The following is a 25,396-nucleotide window of genomic DNA, read 5'->3' on the forward strand; positions in this document are numbered from 1 at the left end:
GATTAATCTCGTTGGCGACGAAATTAACATTGTTTGCAGCATACCATTCTAGTACCTCCTTAGAGTAGTGGCAGCTGGCTAGATCCGGCCAAAACATAACGTTGGTCTTCTGTTGCCGAATGAAGGGTAAAATCCGCTTTTTTAGACACTCTTCAATGTAAACCTTCGACGTCATTGTGTGAGATGTGATGAAAACCTTGGTTTTAAGGCCACAACCGCAGATTCCATGCCAAATCATTAGTTTCCGAGCAAACTTATCAGCAAAAACAAATTTATACCACGACCAGTTTCCAGGTAACATTTTCGTCCGGGATTTGTTTATAATCCATTTTGACAATCGTGCTCGCTTTTTGGCCACTAAATTTTGTTTCAGGGAGCGATTCGGATGTTTACTGGCACAAAAAGACTTATATCCTTCTCTTGAAAGGATGTTACGCACGGTGGAAAAGTTGGAATCGTATTTCTTTGCCAAATCACGTATGGAGACACCTGGGTTGCTTTTCACCTTGCTCCTCAGCTCTTTGTCCCTAGTGCCACTTTTATGATAGATACGTTGTGCTCTATCCACACTCAGAGTATCCTTTTAACGTTTGACTTTGGGAATTTTAACACTTTTGCTATTTTTGAGGCAGACCACGAAGGATTCTCTAGATGTTTGTGCACAATTAATTTTCTTTTCTCAAGTTCCATGGTCCGTAATTTCGGGATGCGTCGATCAATCGAGAAAAACTTTTCACCAATTTCTTCGTCAATGAAACATCAACAAATGCCTGTCAAACGTTTTTTGTTCCAACCACCAGGGGCGCGGTGGTGTATTAAACCGTGCGTCCAGATTTACTTTGAATCGAACTTTATAAGAATCTAAATAAAAAAACCTTCAAATTGAATCTCTTCTGAAATATTAAATTTTAAAAATCTCGGAAATCCAGGGTTGTAGCCGAGAGGGATCTAGGCACTTAGAGCAAAATCAAAAAAGGTGTTTGTTCAGAATGCCAAAATAAACGCTTTGGCCAAGTTTGGCTCAAATCGGTGATATCGACCACAGGTGGTGTACCCACTTGAGCTAGAATGACCCATATCTATTCACCATGTTTCAAAAAATTGCCCTCTAGGGGGGTGTAGGATCAATTTTGAGATACACTGTAAATCAAATTTAAAATGTATCCCTCATCGGCACTAACCCAATGTGCCAATGCCCAAGGATGAAAAGTTCAAAACAATCTACGTAGTTTTGCAAGCGATGAACGGCCGCAAACAATGTTAACCAAACGCATAAACATAACTAGCTAAACGAACATAAAGCGCAATTTCTCGCCACGTAAACCACTCCAAATGATAGTCGCAAATAATGGGCGTCCTCCCAACAACTAAAATTTGCGACTATCAAATCACGCGATCAGCTCACCGAAATTGATGTTTTCCTCAATTTGTAAATTTTCAAAAATTGTCAATTGGTCAACCGTATCAGGCGGCGACGGATTTATTCGCGCATGGTGATCAGCCAGATGTGCCTGTTATGGGAAAAAGCTGCTGGGATCGGCTAATTGTTGCGTGTTGTTTACATTCTGTGGCCGGCAGTGGATTGCATGCTTCAGCTAGTCGATCTGGTAGACTGTTTACAACAAGTGTTCCAAGTGGTATCAAAATAATTGTTAATCATCAACCTCTTGTCTTTGCGGTAAATCGTAGACGTAGAATATATGTACGTATGGGTTAATTTGATGAATCGCAGAGATCAAAAATAGAAAGCCGAAAAAATTGTTTGCTATCACCAAGCCCCCCACTGGTCGACCAATCGCGTGATCAGTGAAAATAAAACGAGCAAATTGGAAAATTATGCACTTCCCCCTTTGCAACCATGGGCGGTGGCAGAGATTGTTTTATCTCATAGGGGAAGATGGGGGTAAGAATGTCCGATGGGAAAAGACGAATCAACACACCTTTTGTCGCTCCCGAACTTACGAAACGTCAAAACAATTTCACTATCTAATTTTATTTTTTGATGAAAAAACAATGTTTTCTGACGTTTGTTGATACCTTTTCCCATATTTCCAACTGTACTTTTTCTGTGACCATATCGATTTATCTCCGTAAATATGGCTCTAATCGCGAAAAGAGGGGTGTTCAGATGCTCGAAATTTTCATATCCGGGTTTCCCAGTATAAAATATTCCAAAATCCTTTATTTATCGGCTGGTGGGTCTACCAAACATTTAAATCGATTTATCTCCGTAAATATGGCTCTAATCGCGAAAAGAGGGGTGTTCAGATGCTCTAAATTTTCATACCCTTTTATTTATCGGCTGGTGGGTCAAACAAACCTTTAAATCGATTTATCTCGGTAAATATGGCTCTAATCGCGAAAAGAGGGGTGTTCAGATGCTCGAAATTTTCATATCCGGGTTTCCCAGTATAAAATATTCCAAAATCCTTTAAATATCGGCTGGTTGGTCAAACAAACCTTTAAATCGATTTATCTCGGTAAATATGGCTCTAATCGCGAAAAGAGGGGTGTTCAGATGCTCGAAATTTTCATATCCGGGTTTCCCAGTATAAAATATTCCAAAATCCTTTATTTATCGGCTGGTGGGTCTACCAAACATTTAAATCGATTTATCTCCGTAAATATGGCTCTAATCGCGAAAAGAGGGGTGTTCAGATGCTCTAAATTTTCATACCCTTTTATTTATCGGCTGGTGGGTCAAACAAACCTTTAAATCGATTTATCTCGGTAAATATGGCTCTAATCGCGAAAAGAGGGGTGTTCAGATGCTCGAAATTTTCATATCCGGGTTTCCCAGTATAAAATATTCCAAAATCCTTTAAATATCGGCTGGTTGGTCAAACAAACCTTTAAATCGATTTATCTCGGTAAATATGGCTCTAATCGCGAAAAGAGGGGTGTTCAGATGCTCGAAATTTTCATATCCGGGTTTCCCAGTATAAAATATTCCAAAATCCTTTATTTATCGGCTGGTGGGTCAACCAAACCTTTAAATCAATTTATCTCGGTAAATATGGCTCTAATCGCGAAAAGAGGGGTGTTCAGATGCTCGAAATTTTCATATCCGGGTTTCCCAGTATAAAATATTCCAAAATCCTTTAAATATCGGCTGGTTGGTCAAACAAACCTTTAAATCGATTTATCTCGGTAAATATGGCTCTAATCGCGAAAAGAGGGGTGTTCAGATGCTCGAAATTTTCATATCTGGGTTTCCCAGTATAAAATATTCCAAAATCCTTTATTTATCGGCTGGTGGGTCTACCAAACCTTTAAATCGATTTATCTCCGTAAATATGGCTCTAATCGCGAAAAGAGGGGTGTTCAGATGCTCGAAATTTTCATACCCTTTTATTTATCGGCTGGTGGGTCAAACAAACCTTTAAATCGATTTATCTCGGTAAATATGGCTCTAATCGCGAAAAGAGGGGTGTTCAGATGCTCGAAATTTTCATACCCTTTTATTTATCGGCTGGTGGGTCAAACAAACCTTTAAATCGATTTATCTCGGTAAATATGGCTCTAATCGCGAAAAGAGGGGTGTTCAGATGCTCGAAATTTTCATATCCGGGTTTCCCAGTATAAAATATTCCAAAATCCTTTAAATATCGGCTGGTTGGTCAAACAAACCTTTAAATCGATTTATCTCGGTAAATATGGTTCTAATCGCGAAAAGAGGGGTGTTCAGATGCTCGAAATTTTCATATTCGGATTTCCCAGTATAAAATATTCCAAAATCCCTTATTTATCGGTTGGTGGGCCTACCAAACCTTTAAATCGATTTATCTCCGTAAATATGGCTCTAATCGCGAAAAGAGGGGTGTTCAGATGCTCGAAATTTTCATATCCGGATTTCCCAGTTTAAATATTCCAAAATCTTTAATTTATTGGCTGGTGGGCCTACCAAACCTTTAAATCGATTTATCTCCGTAAATATGGCTCTAATCGTGAAAAGAGGGGTGTTCAGATGCTCGAAATTTTCATATCCGGATTTCCCAGTATAAAATATTCCAAAATCTTTAATTTATCGGCTGGTGGGCCTACCAAACCTTTAAATCGATTTATCTCCGTAAAAATAGCTCTTATCGCAAAAAGAGGGGTGTTGAGATGCTCGAAATTTTCATATCCGGATTTCCCAGTTTAAAATATTCCAAAATCCTTTATTTATCGGCTGGTGGGCTTACCAAACCTTTAAATCGATTTATCTCCGTAAATATGGCTCTAATCGCGAAAAGAGGGGTGTTCAGATGCTCGAAATTTTCATACCCTTTTATTAATCGGCTAGTGGGCCTACCAAACCTTTAAATCGATTTATCTCCGTAAATATGGCTCTAATCGCGAAAAGAGGGGTGTTCAGATGCTCGAAATTTTCATATCCGGATTTCCCAGTATAAAATATTCCAAAATCCTTTATTTATTGACTGGTGGGCCTACCAAACCTTTAAATCGATTTATCTCCGTAAATATGGCTCTAATCGCGAAAAGAGGGATGTTCAGATGCTAGAAATTTTCATACCCGGATTTCCCAGTATAAAATATTCCAAAATCCTTTATTTATCGGCTGGTGGGCCTACCAAACCTTTAAATCGATTTATCTCCGTAAATATGGCTCTAATCGCGAAAAGATGGGTGTTCAGATGCTCGAAAAAAACGTGGTCCAGGTCCTTTCATATTAAAGAGATTTATGGTCAAATCGCTTGTTTATGCCGTCTTACCCCATGTTCTCCTATACTGAGAATCCCCCTCAACTGGATAGCTACATGCATCATCTGGTGACCGCCTGGTCACATTTCGTTATTGTGTTTATGCGATCATTCACTTTGTTCTCTGATGCTCATTGCAAAACGCAATCTAAACTTGTTATGATGTCTACGTACTCACTCATAATACCGCAAATTTAGCTTGCAAATTAGCTCTGCCGGTTTTGCGTCAATTCAAATTCAAGGGCCCCCGATCGCACCCCGTTGTCAAGTTCAATTGCTTTGAAATCTATACGATAGGGTTCGAATGGGGAAAGCACCTATCATCAACGCACTATCGTTAAGGGCAAATTTGCATAGCGATTGCGATTTTCGTGTTTGGGTTCTTGACGAAGTTGTATAGCACCTGTAACGCAGCAATACAAGCAAGACGGTTGCATCGGATGACTTCAACGAATACACAGAGACAAACCCTTATTACGCTTATAAGCACATAAGTAGCATAAATCAAGATTGACATGGTTGAGAGAGTGCTACTTGAAATTGAAAATACCCGGCTGGGAATAGAACTAGAGCAGGAGGGTAGAATGTGTAATTGACATGAGATTACATCTCCCTTTCAATTTTGTTCTGTGAAAATTGGTTCCGAGGGCTGGCGACTGTGACACGCGATGACGCGGTTCAAGGTCAGGGCAAATTAGAGATCCACCAACGCAGGCGCTCCCCATGGATAGATCTAGGGGTCTCGCACGAGGAGCGATCGGTTGATCACGCAATGCTCGTTTGCTGGGTAGTTGTTGTCACCCAACGCCAACAACAAGGTACGTATAAAGTTTCAACAAAACAACAACACATGATGACAATATCTATACGAAGCAAATTAGCTAAACAAAACCTTCGCGGGATGATCGGTTGGAAATCGGGAAGCGAGATCAACCTACTATAATAGTGTGGAGTGGAGCAAACGTGATTCATGCATGAAAGAGGAGCAGTGTTGCGGAGTGTTGAGGTAGGTAATTACAAGCGTAAGGCGGTGACAACGGAATTGCAATTATTCTATTCACGCAAAAATCAGCAAAACGGAATTAGCCATAATAAACAAACGAGTTTCTGGTTTGCGCTGTTGATATGGCGTGCGGTTGGAGCTTTTGATCTTGCGAATGAAATTTACTACGTTTGCAATTAAAAACCTTTTGATATCCTCTACGCTATCAGTCGTCAGGGTATACATTTTGGAAAAGTGGTTGTTTGACTTTGAAAGAGGTTAGTTTGAGGGTTTTTTTGCCATCTCCTTAAAACTTATTTTTCTTAATTTCAAGCAATCTTCAGAGCCGTGTATACGGCCACGATGCCATTTGTTGTAACAATTCAGAATTACGAAGCGAATTTAACAAAAAACATTTTGTGGGAAAAAAAAATCCGATTTAGTATAGCGCGATTAGTTGCATTGTTATGCTACGGATACACTTGTATGATAAGCTATGGGCATGAGCATGAGCATGAGTTATTATCTGTATACCGATGAAGTTATTGTGTTTGATGACTTCAATCTTCCGAGGATTTCATGGAAAAAATCGTAACGGATTCCTCTATCCTGATGTGGATCACTCTGTCATCCATTCCTACGCTTCGCTCCTTTTGGACAATTACAGCTCAGCCACTCTTTCTCAAATCAATCATGTTATAAGGCTGTCCACGAGACAGTTGCGATCAGCTGACTTTTTTGTTTACCAAGAAATTTTGACAGATCGCAGTAGAACTGACAGTTCACTCTCATATGAATTTCTGCTTTGTTTATGTTTACAATCAGCACCATTAACACCAGATCACTCACACACTCTTGATTTCTAGCTGTCAGTTCCACTGAGAAACGTCTCTTGGATCACCTTATTAACCAGAACAACCGCAGTTTGGATCTTTGACATAGTGCGAGGCGCCCACATCTCTGGTGCGACTGGATCGGCACCCCCCGCCACTACTGATGACGTTAAGTACTAAGATGCTGCATGATTTTACTATTTAACCTGCCACCGTTTGCTACGATTTTCTCAACGCTGACCATGGTAGTATCGCCGAGCTACTCTCCAGTTTAGTTTGGGATGACTTATTGGACACCGTTGAAATTGAGTCCGCCACTAAAACTATTTCCAATGCCTTGGCATATGTTATTTCCGAAAAAGATTCATCCTCATACCATGGCATACGAGTGAATTGCGTCGACTGAACTTCAGAAACAAAGCCGAGGGAATTCACCAAACACCGTACACTATCCCTTCAACGTCTATGTCAGCTACTTCTATGCAAACATTAATCAACTTTCAACTTGTAGCTGTAAAACAAAGCTAATAAGGCGAATATATTACTCATTTGATAGCTTCTATACAACCAACCACTCTTGCTGAATAACATAAACATAAAAAGTGCTTTTTCAACAACTAAACAACCTGTATTCAGCTAATAAAGGGTGATACGGTCAAAATTTGGTCAATATCAACTTGACGTATTTCTTTCAATTTTGCATTTAAAAAACCTGAACACCCCTCATTTTGAAGGTGTGTGTGTGTAGAATGTTGCTCCTATTTTGATTTTGGAATTCACTCTTCAGTTGTCAAAATGCCGTCCAAGCAAGAAGAGCAGCGTATCAAAATTTTGCTCGCGCATCGCGAAAATCCGAGCTACTCGCACGCAAAGTTGGCAAAATCGCTAAAAGTTGCCAAATCAACCGTTACAAATGTAATTAAAGTGTTTGGGGAACGTTTGTCGACAGCCAGGAAGTCTGGATCGGGGGGAAATCGAAAACCGGAAGCCACTGAGACGACAAAGAGAGTTGCCGGTAGTTTCAAGCGAAACCCTAACCTCTCTCTCCGAGATGCCGCAAATAAGCTGGGTGTATCGTCTACAACCGTGCATCGAGCCAAAAAACGAGCCGGACTATCGACTTACAAGAAGGTAGTGACTCCAAATCGCGATGATAAACAAAATACGACGGCCAAAGCGCGATCCCGGAGGCTGTACACGACGATGCTGACGAAGTTTGACTGCGTGGTAATGGACGACGAAACCTACGTCAAAGCCGACTACAAGCAGCTTCCGGGACAGGAGTTTTATACGGCAAAAGGAAGGGGAAAGGTAGCAGATGTTTTCAAGCACATGAAACTGTCAAAGTTCGCAAAGCAATATCTGGTTTGGCAAGCCATCTGTACCTGTGGCTTGAAAAGCAGCATTTTCATAGCTTCCGGGACTGTCAACCAAGAAATTTACGTGAAAGAGTGTTTGAATAAACGTCTGCTGCCTTTCCTGAAGAAACACGGTTTTTCCGTACTGTTTTGGCCGGATTTGGCATCTTGCCATTACGGTAAAAAGGCCATGGAGTGGTACGCCGCCAACAACGTGCAGGTGATTCCCAAGGACAAGAACCCTCCCAACACGCCAGAGCTCCGCCCAATTGAGAATTACTGGGCTATTGTCAAGCGGAACCTAAAGAAGACCAAAAAAACTGCTAAGGGCGAGCAGCAGTTCAAGGCAAACTGGCTTTCTGCGGCGAAGAAGGTGGACAAGGTGGCTGTACAAAATCTGATGGCAGGGGTCAAGCGTAAGGCCCGGCAATTCGGATTTGGAAAAGCGGAAGCCTAACTGAATATTTTTCCTGAATTTTATACTAATTGAACTTGAAAAATAAATTTAATTTGATTTTTGAAATAAACGATTTCACCGATTTACACGCGTTTTCCCTTGACCAAATTTTGACCGTATCACCCTTTAAACTATGTTAGCGCTACTTTGGAAGCATTTTTACAGTGAACTCTAGATATAGCTGGAATTAGGGCCTAACAGCTTTTGTAAACAATGACTTCTCTTGATGATTTCTAGAAATTAAAGGCTCGCCCACGCAAATCAATATCCTCATCGGGTAGGGAAAGACTTCCCCTATCCGATGGTTAGGTTGGTCTGCGTGAACGTGGCTTGAATTCCTAGAAATCATCGATAGAAGTTATTGTTTACAAAAGCTGTTACGCCCTAATTCCAGCTCTATCTATAGATATTAGTGACGTTTAACGCACGCACGCTAGCGGGAGCAGCGCAGTGTAAAGTTGTTTATTATTTTCCTCTGGCTAACCTAAAAAATGTATGTAAGTAGATCTGTCAAAATGAGTTTGACATCGGTTTGTTATGTATTTTCCTCGGATATTCACTAACACGCTCTCATATATATCCTACCAATACAACCAGACGTGAAAACCTCTATAACTACGTTTATTTTTAGACATGTGCAGTTTTACAGCTTTTACTCTGCTCCTTTACAAAGCTGAAGTAACTAGTCGAGAAAAGTGAATCATGTGCACTATTATAAAACATCTACTCAACGGTATTCTTGAAGAAAGTCATGTACTGGGTGGGGTGAAAACTAACCTCCTTGACCGCCAGAATGCGCTGCTACTGCAATCAATACGAAACTAACGATTTTAATTTGGCTCACTACTTGACTAGCCTATTGGTCCCAAGCAAACAATTAACGTACCCCATCCTAGTCCAAATTCTAGTACTACACAATGTTTGTTTTGATTCGCTATGAAAGTTTGACTGATAAAATGAGGGGTTATTGGATTTTCCTATGTTTCGAGGGGTGAATCGATTAGCTTGGAACCGAAGAGAGTACTAAAACTGAGCCAAAAAGTTGAGCACGTTATTTCGGGACCTTCTAGACTTAGAGTTGCCTCTATGCTTGTAGTCCGTTCATATTTAGTAGTGTAATTATGGTGCTTAACACTTTGTAGCACAGACGGCTGTCATCACTCGGCAGTGGTAAAAATACGTGCGTACTCAACTGATCGTTGGTTAAGAATGTTTATTCAATTGTTTTAAGCTACCCTGCTTAGCCTAAGGAGGTAGTGGGAATCAGTTATGTATGTTGCTTATTTACTCGATCACCAATCAGTGATCGATACTATTTTTGAGCGAAGAGAGAGAAAATGAGAGAATGTGGAGAAGGCTCTTAACAACAAGCTCGCTTGACAACGATGCACCAAGTTCGCTTGTCTACGTGTGAAATATGAGTACGACACATTTGTGTCTTGTCAGAATTATTGGGAACTGTTGGGAGTCATCGACCATGCTTATGCATCCATTTGCATTTTATTGCATAGGCAGTTCGATGGCATAGGAACAAATATTTCTTAGAAATGGATACTGCTGGTGTGGTCTTTTTGGGCCACACTGAAAGGATTTCATAATATGTGCGATGCACATGTTACAGTAGGCAGACATGCCAAATTTCAGTGCGATACTGTCTTTAGTTTTGTTTTGACAGCTGATTGTTGTAGACGTGTTTGGCATCATGTTGAGTATGGATAAAAATGATTTTCGTTCTCTCATAAAACATTGTTTTTTGAGAGGCAGAACGGCGAAGGAAACAAAAGAAAAGTTGGATAAATATTATGGGGCTAATGCTCCGTCAAAAATTGATTTCAAGAGTTTCGTGGTGGCCGCAACTCCACTACCGATCAAGTCCGCAGTGGCAGGCCCTCCGATGCGGTTACAGAGGACAATAACAAAAAATACATGAAATGGTGTTGGCTGACGGGAAAGTGAAGGTGCGCGAGCTAGCAGGTACCGCAAACAAGGTTGCAAAGACTCATTTCAGCTAAAATAACGTTTTTCGGAATAATAAAACCAAAAGATGGTATGATGGCATGTTTTACTTGTAACTTACAAGAAGAGGTTACAAAGTATGCGTTGGAAACATAAAACCTGTAAATTTTGCTTTCTATGATTCACAATCAGCGATTTGCTGATCGCTGAGTGAGTGAGTGAGTGAGTGAGTGAGTTTGTGAAAAATCGCTGATTGTGACTCTCATGAAGTGAAATAAACAGGTTTAATATGTCAAACACATTCTTTGCAACCTCTTCTTGTATCCTACCAATTCAAAATTTGATCATGGCATCTAATTATTTCATAATTTAGAAAAACATTGTTTTAGCTCAAATGAGTCTTTGCAACCTTGACCGCAAAGATTAGTACCATAGACTTAACTCTAAGATCAGAAGGTTCCGAAGAAACGTGTTCAACTTTTTAGCTCAGCTCTGGTACTCTCTTCGGTCCCAAGCTAATCGATGCACCCCTCGAAACATAGGAAAATCCACGAACCCCTGATTTGTGTGTCAAACTTTCATAGCGAATCAAAACAAACATAGTGTAGTACTAGAATTTTGACTAGACTGGGGTACGTTAATCGATTTGCTTGGGACCAATAGACTACACGAAACGAAAATCAATTATTTTATTCATGTGTTTCACTTATACATTTTTGCCAAAGCATCAGCCTTATATATTCCATAAGACAAACCACATAGGTCCTACAAGAATGCATAAAAGGTATGTGTGACCACTTATACATTTCATTTGACACATGAGCTTCATTAACGTTTTGCAAGGCGTCTGCTTATTAGTTGACTTATACATTTTATGAATAATCAGCAATAATAATCAGCAAATTTGCCAAAAGGTATAAGGAGATTTCTATCCGTGTAGTCAAGTAGTGAGCCAATTTAAAATCGTTAGTTTCCACCGGTTGTTAGTACTGAGTGCACACGCCATATTTTGGGCGAGATTTTGCATATGAAAAAGTTATCTTGCCGCAGGGTGTCGCGCAAGCTCACTCCTGACCAAAAACATGAACGCGAGAGCACTTCGAAAGAGTGTTTGGACTTGCTGATGCGGAATTGGGTGAACTTTTGGCGTCGATTGCTAACTGTTGATGAAACCTGGATCCAATATTACACCCCAGAGAACAGAATGAGTGCCCGGCAATGGACTGAAGCCGGCATGAGTGCTCCGAAGCGGCCGAGGGAGGCTCGATGGGTCGGAAAGGTTATGGCGTCGATTTTCTGGGATAGTCATGGCGTACTCTTCGTGGACTACCTTTGAAAAAGGAAAACCCATGAACAGCGAGTATTACTGTGCATTATTGGAGCGATTGAAGGCCGAAATCGCTGCAAAACGGCCTCACATGAAGCGATTTTTTTTTGCAATACAATGCGCCGGTGCACAAGAGCATCGCAACTACGGCTAAAATCAATGACTTAAGGCTCCAATTGCTTCCGCATGCACCGTATTCACCCGATTTGGCTCGATAAGACTATTATCTCTTCCCAAACCTCAAAAGATAGCTCTTCAATAAAAAATCAGCTCACGTGAAAAAATCATCGACGCTGCGGAGGAGTATTTTGCAGATCTTCCGGAAGATTTCTTTTCGGACGGAATCATGAAGTTGGAAAATCGCTGGAATAAGTGTATAGAGCTAAAAGTGGACTAGGTACCTATCTATCTATACATATAAAAATGAATTTCTGTCTGTCTGTCTGATCCTTTAGACTGATTCTAGACTCGGAAACTGCTGAACCGATCGGCGTAAAAATTGTATGCATGGGTTCTTGGGGCCGGGAAAGGTTCTTATGATGGTTCGAGACCACCCCTCCCCTCTGTAATGGGGGATCTCATCGAATGAAACAGAAATTTCTGCATAATTCGAGAACTAAATAATCAAGCAACTGGAACCAAATTTGGCATGTGGAGGTGTAAGGAGATGGTCATAGGGGGTAGGCCCTTTGATAAGAGGGGGGGCTACGTACAATATAGCTTGCTTTTTTTTAATAGGCGTATAAACTCAAGCTAATATTGAATCTCAAGCAAGGCCGGGCACACTCAGCTAGTATTTAATAAAAAAAAAAAATCATTTCCAAGGAGGTTACTTTTCACCCCACCTAATATATTTGTTTACGTCAGTTCAAAGTGTTAGCGTAGCGAAGTTGGTAGTGTCAAGCTTTGCCAATACGGTCGTCTCGAGTTCGATTCCAGGTTCCGGTACAGTGTAAATAATTTGGCGGTGTGCTTATAACTAATTTCGATTAATTTGATTATCACAGCATAATAAACTCAATCAATTCCTCCAACAAAAAAAGCGTAATTAATATTTAACCCGCCTTCAAGAGAAAGCTGTGTAGTGATTATTGGATATCCAGGAAAATGTTTAATAAGCGCCTTTCAAGTTCGCACACAACTAAACGGCAGGATAACAGCTGTTTAGAAGCGTAAATGGAAATGCAATAAGAGCTTGTTCCAACCGTTCCAACAGCCATAAGTAGTTGACTAAGTTCGCCAGATTTGCTTATATAGAGGTTGAGTAAAGGTTGCCTCATATCGTGTAACGTTTGAATACAGCATGAGACTGTATAAATCAGTGGTGTCCCGTAACCTCACTTTTTACCTGTGCACCGACTTTCAAAACCAGATTTAATGCCATATTCATACTCGAATCGGTTACAAAATATACTTAGGCCCTTATTACGAGTGTCACTTCACGGTGAAAAGCACGTGAAGTGACCACTTCTCACTCACGGTGAAGTAATTGCCGTGTAAATCAAATGGGAATCACTTCACCGTGAGTGATAAGTTGTCACTTCACCGTGAAGTGACATCGGTAATAAGGGCCTTAATCTTCTAGTTTACTAAATATTTATCTATTGAAAGTAATATTTTGATAGTTGTTTATGTTTTGACAGTTAGTGCACAGGTAGATTGAGGTTAAGGAAACGCCACTGGTATAAATGAAATGAGTAAAGCGTTTACATTATGAAAATTGTTAGTTGGGTTGATACTAATTGTATAAAATACAAGTAAATTCTTCCGGAATTTAGTTGGGATTACATATTGAAAAACGTGTTAATTGTTAGTTAACAAATGTAATGTTGCATTGAAATACTTTAAATCGTGTTAAATTTAAGTGTTCCCTCATTTCACATCCGTTGTACCATTCTGAAACGCCATCCCGTAGTGGTTATATCACATCATTTCTAATATTGTATATATCTACTAGAAATACTCAGAGGCAGAGATAGGCGGAGAAAACAAAATACAATTCGGCAGCAGGAATTTGTACCTAAATAATCTTGCAACCCTTGCTAGAAGCTAGCATTTCACATGACTGTTTCTTCGGTTTACGTGCAAAATAATAATTGATTACATCGCAATATTTTGCACATTTCTTTGTGCCATTAATTAACCAAGTAAGATAAATTAATCAATAGAGTTAGAATATTATTTTTTATTCAAAAAACTAGTTGAATTTGAGAAGCACACGAAACATAAAGGTGATTGAATTTCTGTTCGATTGCAATACTCTCAAATTTAATCTAGTAAGAATAAGAAATCCTCGGAAAAATTCTAATGGGAATGTTCGATTGGCTCAGATTTTGACAGTTCATTTGGCTCCGCTTATCTCTCCCTCTGAGTATTTCTAATATCTACTAGCTGAGTGTGCACGGCCTTGCTCGGGTTTCAATATTAGCTTGAGTTTATGCGCCAATAAAAATAAAACATGCTATATTGTGCGTAGCCCCCCCCCCCCCCCTGGTTTCCCTAATAAAATTTATATGGTTATTTTGCTTAACGACGGGTTCAGGATATCATCCAAACTATTTGTGGAATAGTTCACATCATTTGGGTTATGGTATTTTTTTTAATTGGGGTTGTAATGACGCGATGTCGGCGTTGCATTTATCCCGGATATCAAGAAAGCTCCGTCTCCATTTCGGCTGGAAACCCACGTGACTTTGGACACTGGCAGTGATAAATTACCACCAAAAACAATTCAATGATTGTACAATTTAATTACCGTCACGATCACAATAGTTCCCCCATCACACGAAAAGCTAATGACACTAATTTTCGCACGCAATTTAACGGACATGAAAGGAATTTCGGCACGCAATCCAACCCACAGTCGAACACCGTTGGTCTCGTTTTTCTCAAATTTTTGTTTATTTTTATTCCGCTTCGATATTTCCATTGCGTTTTTTGTTGTTGTTGTTATTGTTATGTCTATGTTTTGGTGGAACTTTTTCCTTGTTTTTTTTTGTTGCTGGCGCATTTTTTTCCTTTTCGTTTAATGTTGTTGTTGATGAACGCTGTTAAAATGTGGGCATTTGACAAAAATTTCCGCACGCTTATGTGTGGCTTTCTCCTTGTATATTTGATATACAAAACTGTTTGTATGTGTTACCCTGTGTGTTATAATTGTGTGTGTTTAAGTTCCATTCACGTTTTTTTTTCTCGCCCTACCCCGGTGTTTCGATATTGGTTTCTCTTTTTTTCATTTATTTCGTCACTCGCGTGAGCGTGTTCGTGTGTGTGTGTGTCAATTGGTTATAGGTTATGTTATTTTGATTTAAGTACACCTACGTATCTACGCAATGCTATGGATTATTTTGGTTCTTGTGATTATGTTTTCCGTCATTTCTCTCGCTTAAATTTCAACTTTATCAAACTGTGTTAGTGAATGTGATTGAAAGTAATTTTAAATATCCGTTTCAATCAATTACTTCGTTGAGTATTCTGAGTGTTGCTTTCAACCTGATGGAGGTAAAACCATTCAATTTCAAATCAAACCAAATTTGTGCTTAAATACATTTTTTTTTTTTCATAAAGGAAAACAGCAAATTCAATACTTTTCTGAGTTATCTGGTATCCTTAAACAAATTATCACTAAAGGAAAAAAATTGATTCATCCTTCCAATATCAAAAACCATCAAATGTGTGTTATTCTTGTGCCAATTTCCCTTTTTTCCGGTAAGAACAACGGATAAATTTCTGTACACATTCCGCTCACACGAACTCCACACAAAACGACAAAATCAACCCGCTTGAAGAAAATGGTTTTGGCACTGTGCTTTTGTTTCACTCGCGCACACACACAGATGACACGCACACTTTCAAAATAAATATCAATGACATGTGTCAGTGTGGGGGTGTGTGTGTGTGTATGTTTCTCAGAATATGTCAAGTGTACTTGTTTTGCTTTGTAAGAAAGTTATTCCAAATATATTGTATCACTAATCGTTTCCCTACTGCTACTGCTTTGCCACATTACTTACCAGCGCTGGTACTGTTACTACTACTGTTTCGGTTCGCTTTGCTGAATATGCACAGACACGCACACACATACAAATCTATTACTGCTTTCGCTACTTTTAGTAATAGTAGAGTAGTTTGATTTTTGTTTGTCTTCTATTGTTATTCATGTTTTGTTAGGTTCGGTAAACGACCAACTGTCACTACGAGATTTGCAAGAATTAACGGATAAGTTTCTGCTGAGTTTCGAATGCGAGATTTGGGACTAGCGCTAATGGGTTTAGGAAAATTTTCGCTAAATTTGGAACAATCAACACGTTTTTTTTTTCTGGTTAAATTATGCATTACATATTGGAGTAGGATTGCAATTTGCTTTTTTTTTCTTTATTTGAAGGAAACAACTTTTGGCTAGGCTATAGGCTAAAATGTACTTTTTTTTTGTTCGTAATACCGTCTTTTTATGTTAATGGAAATGTACTTGCGAGCCGTTGGGAAGTCGTGGAAAGTTGCAATTCGTTGAAACACAGCCCTGAGCAGAGCGGTCAGAGTTGACAGCTCTGCGTGGGGTTGGGCACAGCATGCTTGGGTTGACCAAATGATGAATGTTTTCTTAAAGTTGTCAGTCGATCGCTGTTCGTATCAACGTTGCCTGGTACCTATCCTGATTTGTTGGGCCCATCCTGATTAAATGTGTCCCCTTATTTTTCCTGATGTTCTAAAAACATCCCGATTTACTCTGATTTTACCCCCCGACAAACCACTTTTAAAATTTGCGGTTGAAGACGTATGTTGTATCGGAGTGGAAGACTAGAGTGTTTCTAATACACTTGATATTCAAAATGCCTATCCTGATAAATCCTGATTTTGTATCACTAGGTTTACTGATATTTTAAAAACATACCTGGCAACCCTGGTTCGTATAACAATCACAGTATCAAATGTAATTTCTATTCACATCCTGTTATACGAATAGCGGCAGTGGTGTGATTTGACACAATTCCTACCGCTCTAAAAATTTCATACGATTGTACGTTTAGACTACAGAGTTATAACATCCATCAATGAGATGTAAATATGTGAGGCTCAGTGAATTTGCCATCTCTTTCGTTCTCCCGAGTGTGACAAATTGGCACCAAACGTCATTTCGCTTGGAAATGAAATTGTCGAGTTATAATTTGTTGAAAAATCTCGAATACGCCATTTAGAAGTTTTTTGAGAGATTCAAAATGGCAGAACTTTAGCGAAAATGTGAATGGTTGGCCATAACAAACAATTATGCAAAGTTTCATGCAAATCTGAGAACGTCCCTTTGCGAGAGGTAGATTATTTTATCCCTTAGGGGCTGTCCACATTCCACATTCCTCCCTCTACGTGGACAATTATCCATATAGAGGAAATTCGGCAATTTCCACCTCCCCTCAACTGTCCACGTTGTACATGGACAGTCTCTTTGTGGATTTAGCGTAGGCAGTCTTGTAAGCGGTCACGGTAGTCGACACATTTTCTGTGATAATTGACTGCCTTTGCCTCCGACACTTGCAAAACAAGCTATCATAGTACAGTATCAAACTAAAATGTCGTATGACAGGCTCTGTCATACGACACCGTCGCCGAAGACCGTCACGAATGTATGTATTTTAGTTTTTCTCATAATAAGAGCTGCTGATGGTGTGCTTGTGTGAATTCTGAAAATAGCAAGCAATGATGTCCTAGTAATAATATTTCTGATCAGAAATGGTTTGATTTACACCAAATTGAGGAATTACAACGAAATCACACATGTCATATGATAGCTATTTTGATAATTTTCTTTTAGCTCGAATGTTATTCTACCGCTCGTGTTGTGTGAGAGAGACGACGGTAGAGCATGAGTGTTCGAATACAAACAGACTGTCGCGCACGACAACGGAGCGAGTGTAGTAAAAAACGTCAACTGTTTCAACCCCTGAGCGTAGGTTTCTTCTTTGCTTACTACGAGCTCATTCAGTTCGCTGTTGGCCCTTCATACTATTCTAATGTGTAATTTATTTCAGTGTATCATCCAACGCTTCCAACATTGGAATGGAACCATTCTCGAATAATACGCGAAGAGAATCAATGAGGCGACATCCCAGGCCAGGGATCAACACGTTCTAGTATTCAAACAGGTGAGCAGTACTCTGAACCTTATCCATCATATCGAAGACCTTATCAGACTCCGAGCTCCATTGGAAGGCACTAGTCTGCCTGTCTCGAATACCAACTGTAATTGCCTAACAACATTTATCCAAGCTACGGTGTTCATTTTGTCGGGATTATGGATTGAAATTTAATGGTCCATATCAACCTGGAATTCCCAGTAAGTGCTGGTCATTTAGCTAGGATTGATTACGTCCCTGCCCTTTGTACACACCGCCCGTCGCTACTACCGATGGATTATTTAGTGAGGTCTTTGAAGGTGAACATTTGCTAGTCCCTCGGTATTACATTTGACTCGCTGAAGTTGCCCGAACTTGATGATTTAGAGAAAGTAAAAGTCGTAACAAGGTTTCCGTAGGACTTCGCCAACTAACCAACGAACATTGCAGGGTGGCCACTGGATTTCTGGCAATCAAATTCCTGGTTTTTCCCGGGTGCCCAACATATGTTTGCGGTCATATAAACAGCAAAATATAGTAAACAATAAATACTGAACAATTCAAAAAAAATTTAAGTCCGAAATTTGAAATATTTTAAAAACATAGTTGCATATAATTTTTTGAAGATTGTACATACACCAGATTTGAAATTTTCGAAGTCTGAAATCTCAAAAATTTCATAATAATGAAAAACTGTCATAACCTCAAATTTTCGCATATGAGAAAATTTGAGGTTATGACAGTTTTTTCATTATTTTGAAATTTTTGAGATTTCAGACTTTAAAAAAACCTTAAATTTTGAATCTGGCGTTATCTTCATGATCTCAGATTAAGCAAAAGAAACCTGAATTAATCCACATATGATGAGATCGGACCCTTCTTGCTAATAGAAATTCCGACAAAAGGCTCGTACGATGTGATATCATATATAAATTCTAATGTGAGTTGAGGTATCGCATAATGGATTTTGACCCTAGTTAAAAACTGGCCACTTCCACCTCTAGTGCCGTGGGTATGCATCTTAGAGATGTGCAGTCTTCGACAAAGGTGTTTAGTTTACAAAGTGGGTGGTTTCTGATTAGTTCGTATTCCTGCCGCATAGGTGGCGTCTTTGGTCTGAGGTCTTTGATGCCTTTGACAACGTTCCTCAGAACTGTAAAATGCACAACATTGCCGAAGAAACCATCCTTCTAGGACCTTCCGTTCAAAATATAGATTTGAGCGCCACCTATGCGGCAGGAATACGAACTAATCAGAAAACACCGAAAGTTGGTCCTTAATAAACTGAGCAACTTTGTCCAAGACTGCAAACCTGTAGAACGTATACCCACGGTGCTAGAGGTTTTGGTCACGCTACCGGGTTCACCGCCCCACAGTCCGGAGATATAGTCGGAACATGTTCCGGATTGTATAGGCCATGAGACTAAATCTGACTAGAAACGAATAAAACCTACCATGTGATACCTCAAATCACATTAGAATTCAAAAACTAGTTCAATGGAAGTCATTTGAAGTACCCAAGACCACACTGGCCGTATCCTGACATGTTCCGGTTACCCCCGGGGAAGTGGCTAGTGTCAAAATCCAACATGCGATACCTCACACGAGAATTTTAAAACCAGTTCAATGGAAGTATATTAGAGTTCCTGAGTGACCACATTGGTCACAGCCGGATAGGTTCTGGATACCCCGGGGGAGTCACCAGTTGCTAACCAGAGTCAAATTCCTACATGCGATATCTCAAATCACATGAGCATTCAGAAACCGGTTCGAAAAAAGTAATTTGGAGTGCCCAGGACCACATCCGGATATGTTCTCGAAATTTCCCGGAAATCTATGGAACCTGACATAAAGGATCTTTAAATTTATCTGTAGTTCTGGACGTTCTTGTAACTTTCGGAACAACTTTGAACTTTTCGGAACTTCCTTAAAATTCTTGGAATTTCCATGAAGTTCTCAGAACTTCTTGAAGGTAATTTTTATGATGTTAATGGAACATAAAATTTCCAATATTTTCCTGAAGTTCTCGGAACTGACTATCACGGGACTTCCAACATCTTTGAAGCTGTTTAAATTTTGTTCTTGGAATATCTGTAAAGTTCCTACAACTTTTTTTAAAAGTTAATCAAACGGTCCTGAAGTTATCAAAATTTTCCAAATGTTTTCGGAACTTCCCTAAAGTTCATGGAACTGCCCTGAACTTTTCAGAACTTTCCCGAAGCTTTCTGATCAATCTGTAAAGTTCCTGAAATTTTTCTGAATTGCATGGAACTGTCATCAAGCTCTTTGATCTCCACTAATGTTCTAGAAATTTCCCTGAAATCTATGAACCCTTATATAAAGGATGTTTAAACTTCCCTGTTGTTCTGGACGTTCTTGTGGCTTTCGGAACAACTCTAAACTTTTCGGAACTTCCTTGAAATTATTGGAATTTCCATGAAGTTCCTAGAGCCTAAATCAAATTTGAAATAAGTTTTCAATTATACCTTGTATGGAAAAAATGGTACAGAATGAAACAATGTGAAATTTAAGATAGGGCCAATTAGAGGATCACTAGGGCCAAAACTAGCACATTTCCCGAAGTTCTCACAATTTTTTAAATTTGAAGTTTTTTGGACTGTGTTCTTGTAACATCTGCTAAGTTCATGTTATTTCCTAAACTTCATCAAACGGCCCTGAATTTATCAAAATTGTCCAGAAGTTTTCGGATCTCCTCTAAAGTTTCACCAAGTTTTCGGATATTCATGGAACTGCCCTGAAGTTTTCAGAACTTGTCCAGCTTTCTGACCATTCTATAAAGTTTCTGCAATTTTTCTGAATTACATGGAACTGTCATGAAGCTCTTTGATTCTAGGGTAAGTGTGCCAGTTTTGGCACTAGGGCCTAAATTAAATTTAAAATATTTTTCAACCTTCTAATATTGTCCTAGCTTTGCATGGAAATACATTTGGTAAAGAATGAAACACTGTGGAACATAAGATAGGGCCTATTAGAGGATCACTAGGGCCAAAAACTGGCACAATTACCCTAACGTATAGTTTTCAATATTTTCCTGATGTTCTCGGAACTTCATTAAAGTTCTCGCAATTTTCCTAACAATCATGGGACTCCCAAATTCTTTGAAGTTTTTTGGGCTTTGTTTCGTGGAAAGTTCCTGCAATTTTCTAAAGTTAATCAAACGGCCCTGAAGTTATCAAAACTTTCCAAATGTTTTCGGAACTTTCCTAATGTTCCCACAACTTTTCGGATATCCATGAAACTGCCCTGAAGTTCTCGAAACTATCACGAAGCTTTCTGACCAGTCAGGGGCCAACCCTCTCCCCCAACTCCCTAAAGTGTCTACGTGGTTTATGAACAGCCCCTGAGATGTTGAAGTTTTCAGGAGTTTCTCAAAGTTCTTGTTAATATCCTGAAATGTTTTTGAGGTTAATGGAACTGTCATAAAGTTCTCTGATCTCATCTAAGTTCACGAAATTATCCTGGTGGTGATGGAACTACCCTGAAGGTGTCGGAACTTACCCTTAGATCATTAAACTTTCACAAAGTTTTGCCTTTCCTGTTGTTATCTTCAGAAGTTATCTGTTTTAATCACTAGGAATATACTGCCTATAATCGCATATCAGTCCCATATGGATTTTCGTCAATTTTAAGATACTAACGTTATCCACTATCAATTGGCATCTACTTTCATATTACGTGATTAAACTATGGACTTTGATCATGAAAAATGTGAAAACAACCAAGTCAGTTCATCATCATCATCAAGCAAAGAAATCGTATATCAGTGCCATTATGCAATTAAATTATTCAGAAGCTACAGAGTTCTGCTTTGAATCGCCATATTTTTCGCTGATATAACAAATCATGCAAGCTTCATTGCAACTGATTTTAACTTGACAAAATTATGGATTATTTTAACTTCAACTGGCATTTCTCAATGCCTACTTTTCCCATATGGGACTGATATGGGATTATAGGCAGTAACGTCACAGCTTTTAGATGAGAAGCGCCTGTAGATCGCTAGTTCTGGGTCAAAATTAGCTTCGATAGAATAACGAAAATAATTGGGTTTCAGAGTTGGTTACTCCTGGAATAACCATGTGATTTTAGGACCCCTCTACTAAAAAGTTGTGAGAGACCCTCCTAATTCGAAATTGATTGAGCAAAAGTTTGAAATCATATGACTTGGCACATTTTGGCCCCCCACCCCTAAATCGTTCGAATTGTGAAAGTGTTTGAAGGTCATAGATTTGCCAGAATGTTTCCAAATGCTCCAATTGTTTGCGATCCTTAAAATTGGAAATTGATTGAGAAAAATTTGGAGTCATATGACTCGAAAAATGATGGTCCCACGACCTTAAGAGAACTGGAGATAATGATGAACAGATTTGTTTGTTTGAATTTTGGAGACTCAGGACAATGAGTTTTTCTGTTCAAGACATTTGAGGCCCTTAGAACTTTGGATCGATTGAATGCTTTCAACCTTAGATTATTCTACGAGTACCGATGGACTCTGGAAACATGAGATCCGGCAGCGTTGGTTTCAAATTACTCAAAAGCATGCAAATAGCGCCTATTCGGGGTCTGTATTTGAAATGGTCGGTGATTTCAAAGCATTTTCAGCCTTGAAAGAAGCCTCCGCTTGTCGAATTTTTTTAGACTCAACAACACCTGCGAAAACTCACGCCAGGAGTCTAGCGTAAACACCACGGTCGTTGAATTGTAATTTCATACATTTAAAACCCTAAATCTTCAACAGAACTCTTTTGGAGTTCCTTATTCATTGCGGAAAACCGGTTGAATAGAGGAATTATGTTTTTTTTTTCCTTTATGACGACTCCTGATGAGACATGAAATTGGATAATTTTCCTGACAAAAGCTCCGAAGAATTCTAACAGTTTCTAATTCTAGTCCTTGATACTCTAAAACAAATGTGGAAATGAAGACGCACTTTTGGAGCCCATCAGATACTTGAATTGTGACTTCAGAACTCCTCTGCTCAAAAGCTACCCCCCCGTAACGTGAGATCAATAATGGGAAATCGACTGAATGTAATAATTTTCTTTGGAAACCTCAAGATTTCGTTTAAATTCTCCTAGCAAGGGTACCGAGGGACTCTGCAAGCATAAGACTAGGAAACTTTAATCCCATGAGCATTCGAACAACGACCATTTAGATATTTGGAGATACCCACGCTTCCAAGAATTTCCTATTTTAATCAAGATTCTGGAAGAGCATGGAAAGGTTAAAACGATACAACGTTTTCTAATATATTAAAACCTAGTTTTTTTTTCTACAGATCAATTCAGATAGCAAAAAGCTGTCGTCATCTTATGCAAAATTACAAAAGGAATAAACGCCAAACTTCTACATAGTTCGCCGAACTACTATGAAGATCACTGCACTTCTACAAAGATTCCCGAACTGTGAAGAATTTCGTTGATTTTTTGCAAGGCTCCCTGAAGTACAAAGTTTTCTGAGCTTCTACGGAATTTCCTGATCTATTCGACTGCTTTTTACAATCAGAAAAAAAAACGTATTTGAACTTTTGGAAAACGTACCTTAACAAAACTTATGATCTCAACTTTAGCATACTGTGTAGCAATTGCCATTGCAAAACGGTCCCCCCCCAAGCATGCATGTTATTCCAAACAAATCACTTTCCGTGCGATTACCAACTTCAATTAAAATGCAGACGCCGCGTTTAAATCGAACGGACAACGGAAACAAAACTAAACGGAAATTTTCGCCTAAATGTATACATTGTAGACTCGTCAAACAATGAAAATACTCTTAATATTTCATCCTTCTCGGTTCGCTCACCATTATATCGCTGTACTAACAAACAATATATATGACAGTTTAACTCTCATCTGCTATGTCCGACTTTTTTGCTTTGCTCGAAAAAAATAAACAAATATACAGTAACTAAAACCACGGAACGAAAACACAAATAATAATAATAATAATAATAATAATAATAATAATAGTTATTTATAAATGAAGATTGCATCCAGTGTTGCAAGCTTATTGCGCGCGCGTGTGCTTTCAGCCTCTGCTTCTGCGCCTTTAAATAATGTGCCGTCGGTTATACTTGGCATCATCCTACATTCTCTTCAGTATAGCAACTTAAATAGACTTCATTGATAAACTTTGCATAAGTAGTGTAAATAAGTAGTAAACAGAGAATAGCGGATCAGAAAATACAAACAAAAATTCTAAACACATATTTCACAAAATACATAAATCATAAGAACAGCGTCTCGTAGGTAGGGTTATTATCAGTCATACTCTTCAAACTAGCTCTCTCTCTCTCTCTTTCCCTTTCGCTCTTGCAGTACAACCCTTAGACTCTACTATCGGTTTTTTTTTCACCTCAATACAATACTCTATTTACTATAATAGAAAATAGTACTAATCCTGCGTCTTTCCTTCTTTTTCTGCGTGATTTTTGTTGTTTTTCCATGTTGTAAATTATGATCTTCTTGCCGTAGAATGACTACTAGATAACTGTCGTATGTAAGTGAATAACGGCTTCTGACAATGAAGTTACACTACTTGCTACTTCTATCCCTACTATTGCCTTAAACGCTAAGTTTCACGACGACGATGATGACGACGGGGACGTCGCCGCCGATGTGGAAGTGACAGCCGTCTGCTGTTGCATAGGAGGAGTGCTGTTGCTGGTGATAATATCCTTTCGCGATAGATGCATATCGCTGAAATCGATCTCGTTGGTGGAGTCAATCGATTGGATCGAGGTGCTCTTGATCATGCGCAGGTTCAGGTTCGTACCGCGGCACTTGATCGCCGTTAGCTGTTGGTCATCGGGTTGTGAAATAGTTCGTTAGTGTTTGAAATGGAACAAAAAAGTATCCTTTTGCGGGACAAAGATTGATCACAGTAAAAAAAGAGGAACTAGAGGAATTAAAGATTAGTAAGGTGCACCATGCGAAACATGCAGTTATGAAGCTCATTCGACAACGATAGGGGATTTGTACTAATATTTACACACAAACAAACAAACAATATGGCAACGGTGAAACAATTCAAACACCAACTTACAAGACCTGCGAAAGCCTACATCTAGTGTTTCTATCCAACCAAATCAATATTTCAGTTTGTTCTTGATAGCGTCTACTGCGAAACTGACCACTTCGCGGCTATGTGATATCTTGTGTAGGTACTAAATAAAAAGAAACGAAATTTTTGAATGCAAATCTAAATGAATTTGTTGATGATGTGCGTACCACAGACAAACAGACGTATTTCTTTGAAAAAGTTTTTCTTGAAAACATAGTATCTCAAAACATAGGACCTCCGTAACGACATCTCTCGGTTTTCTCGCGGAAAACAAGCTTGCTCGCTAACTCGCAAACAATACTGCATAAAAGTTCAATAGAATGCATAGAAACGACAAAGTGATCCGATACCAGCGCTGCGGCGAGTAGTTCGCGGAAATGATAATATTCAAATCAACCGTTAAATGCGTAAACGAAGATACACAATGAAGTGTTACGTCTTTTTGTCTGTGTGCGTACTATAAAGTTAAACTAAACTTGAGGCAATTTGCGTTGACGACGCTTTAGATGATTCAATTGGGCGTTCAATTCACTTAAAACGCTAAATGAGCTACTAATAAGCTGGTCGATGTCGGACTTGCTCTATCGAGT

The 25,396-nt window shown here is 39.1% G+C and overlaps 2 protein-coding genes across 6 annotated transcripts in view; both read right to left on the reverse strand.

Moving 5' to 3' along the window:
* Gs2 (glutamine synthetase 2) overlaps positions 1 to 25,396 on the reverse strand; it is a 457,408-nt gene that overhangs the window by 50,990 nt on the left and 381,022 nt on the right. The window lies entirely within an intron of this gene.
* The window catches only part of Evi5 (ecotropic viral integration site 5), a 115,249-nt gene continuing 113,530 nt past the window's right edge, over positions 23,678 to 25,396 (reverse strand). For 2 of the 5 annotated variants that reach the window (XR_010517735.1, XR_010517734.1), the window contains one exon: positions 24,456 to 24,540. Coding sequence is in view for 3 of the 5 variants with exons in the window: in XM_065224316.1 (XP_065080388.1) it covers positions 24,322 to 24,540 (219 nt within the window). In the remaining 2 variants the exon portion in view is untranslated. Of the gene's footprint in view, positions 24,541 to 25,396 lie in introns of all 5 variants that reach the window. The other 3 variants (XM_065224316.1, XM_065224322.1, XM_065224335.1) reach the window with 3 other exon arrangements.

This window comes from Ochlerotatus camptorhynchus, unplaced genomic scaffold, assembly GCF_037179485.1.
Source record: "Ochlerotatus camptorhynchus isolate MF236.1 unplaced genomic scaffold, CSIRO-AGI_Acam_v1.1 ptg000020l, whole genome shotgun sequence".
Lineage (NCBI taxonomy): Eukaryota > Metazoa > Arthropoda > Insecta > Diptera > Culicidae > Ochlerotatus > Ochlerotatus camptorhynchus.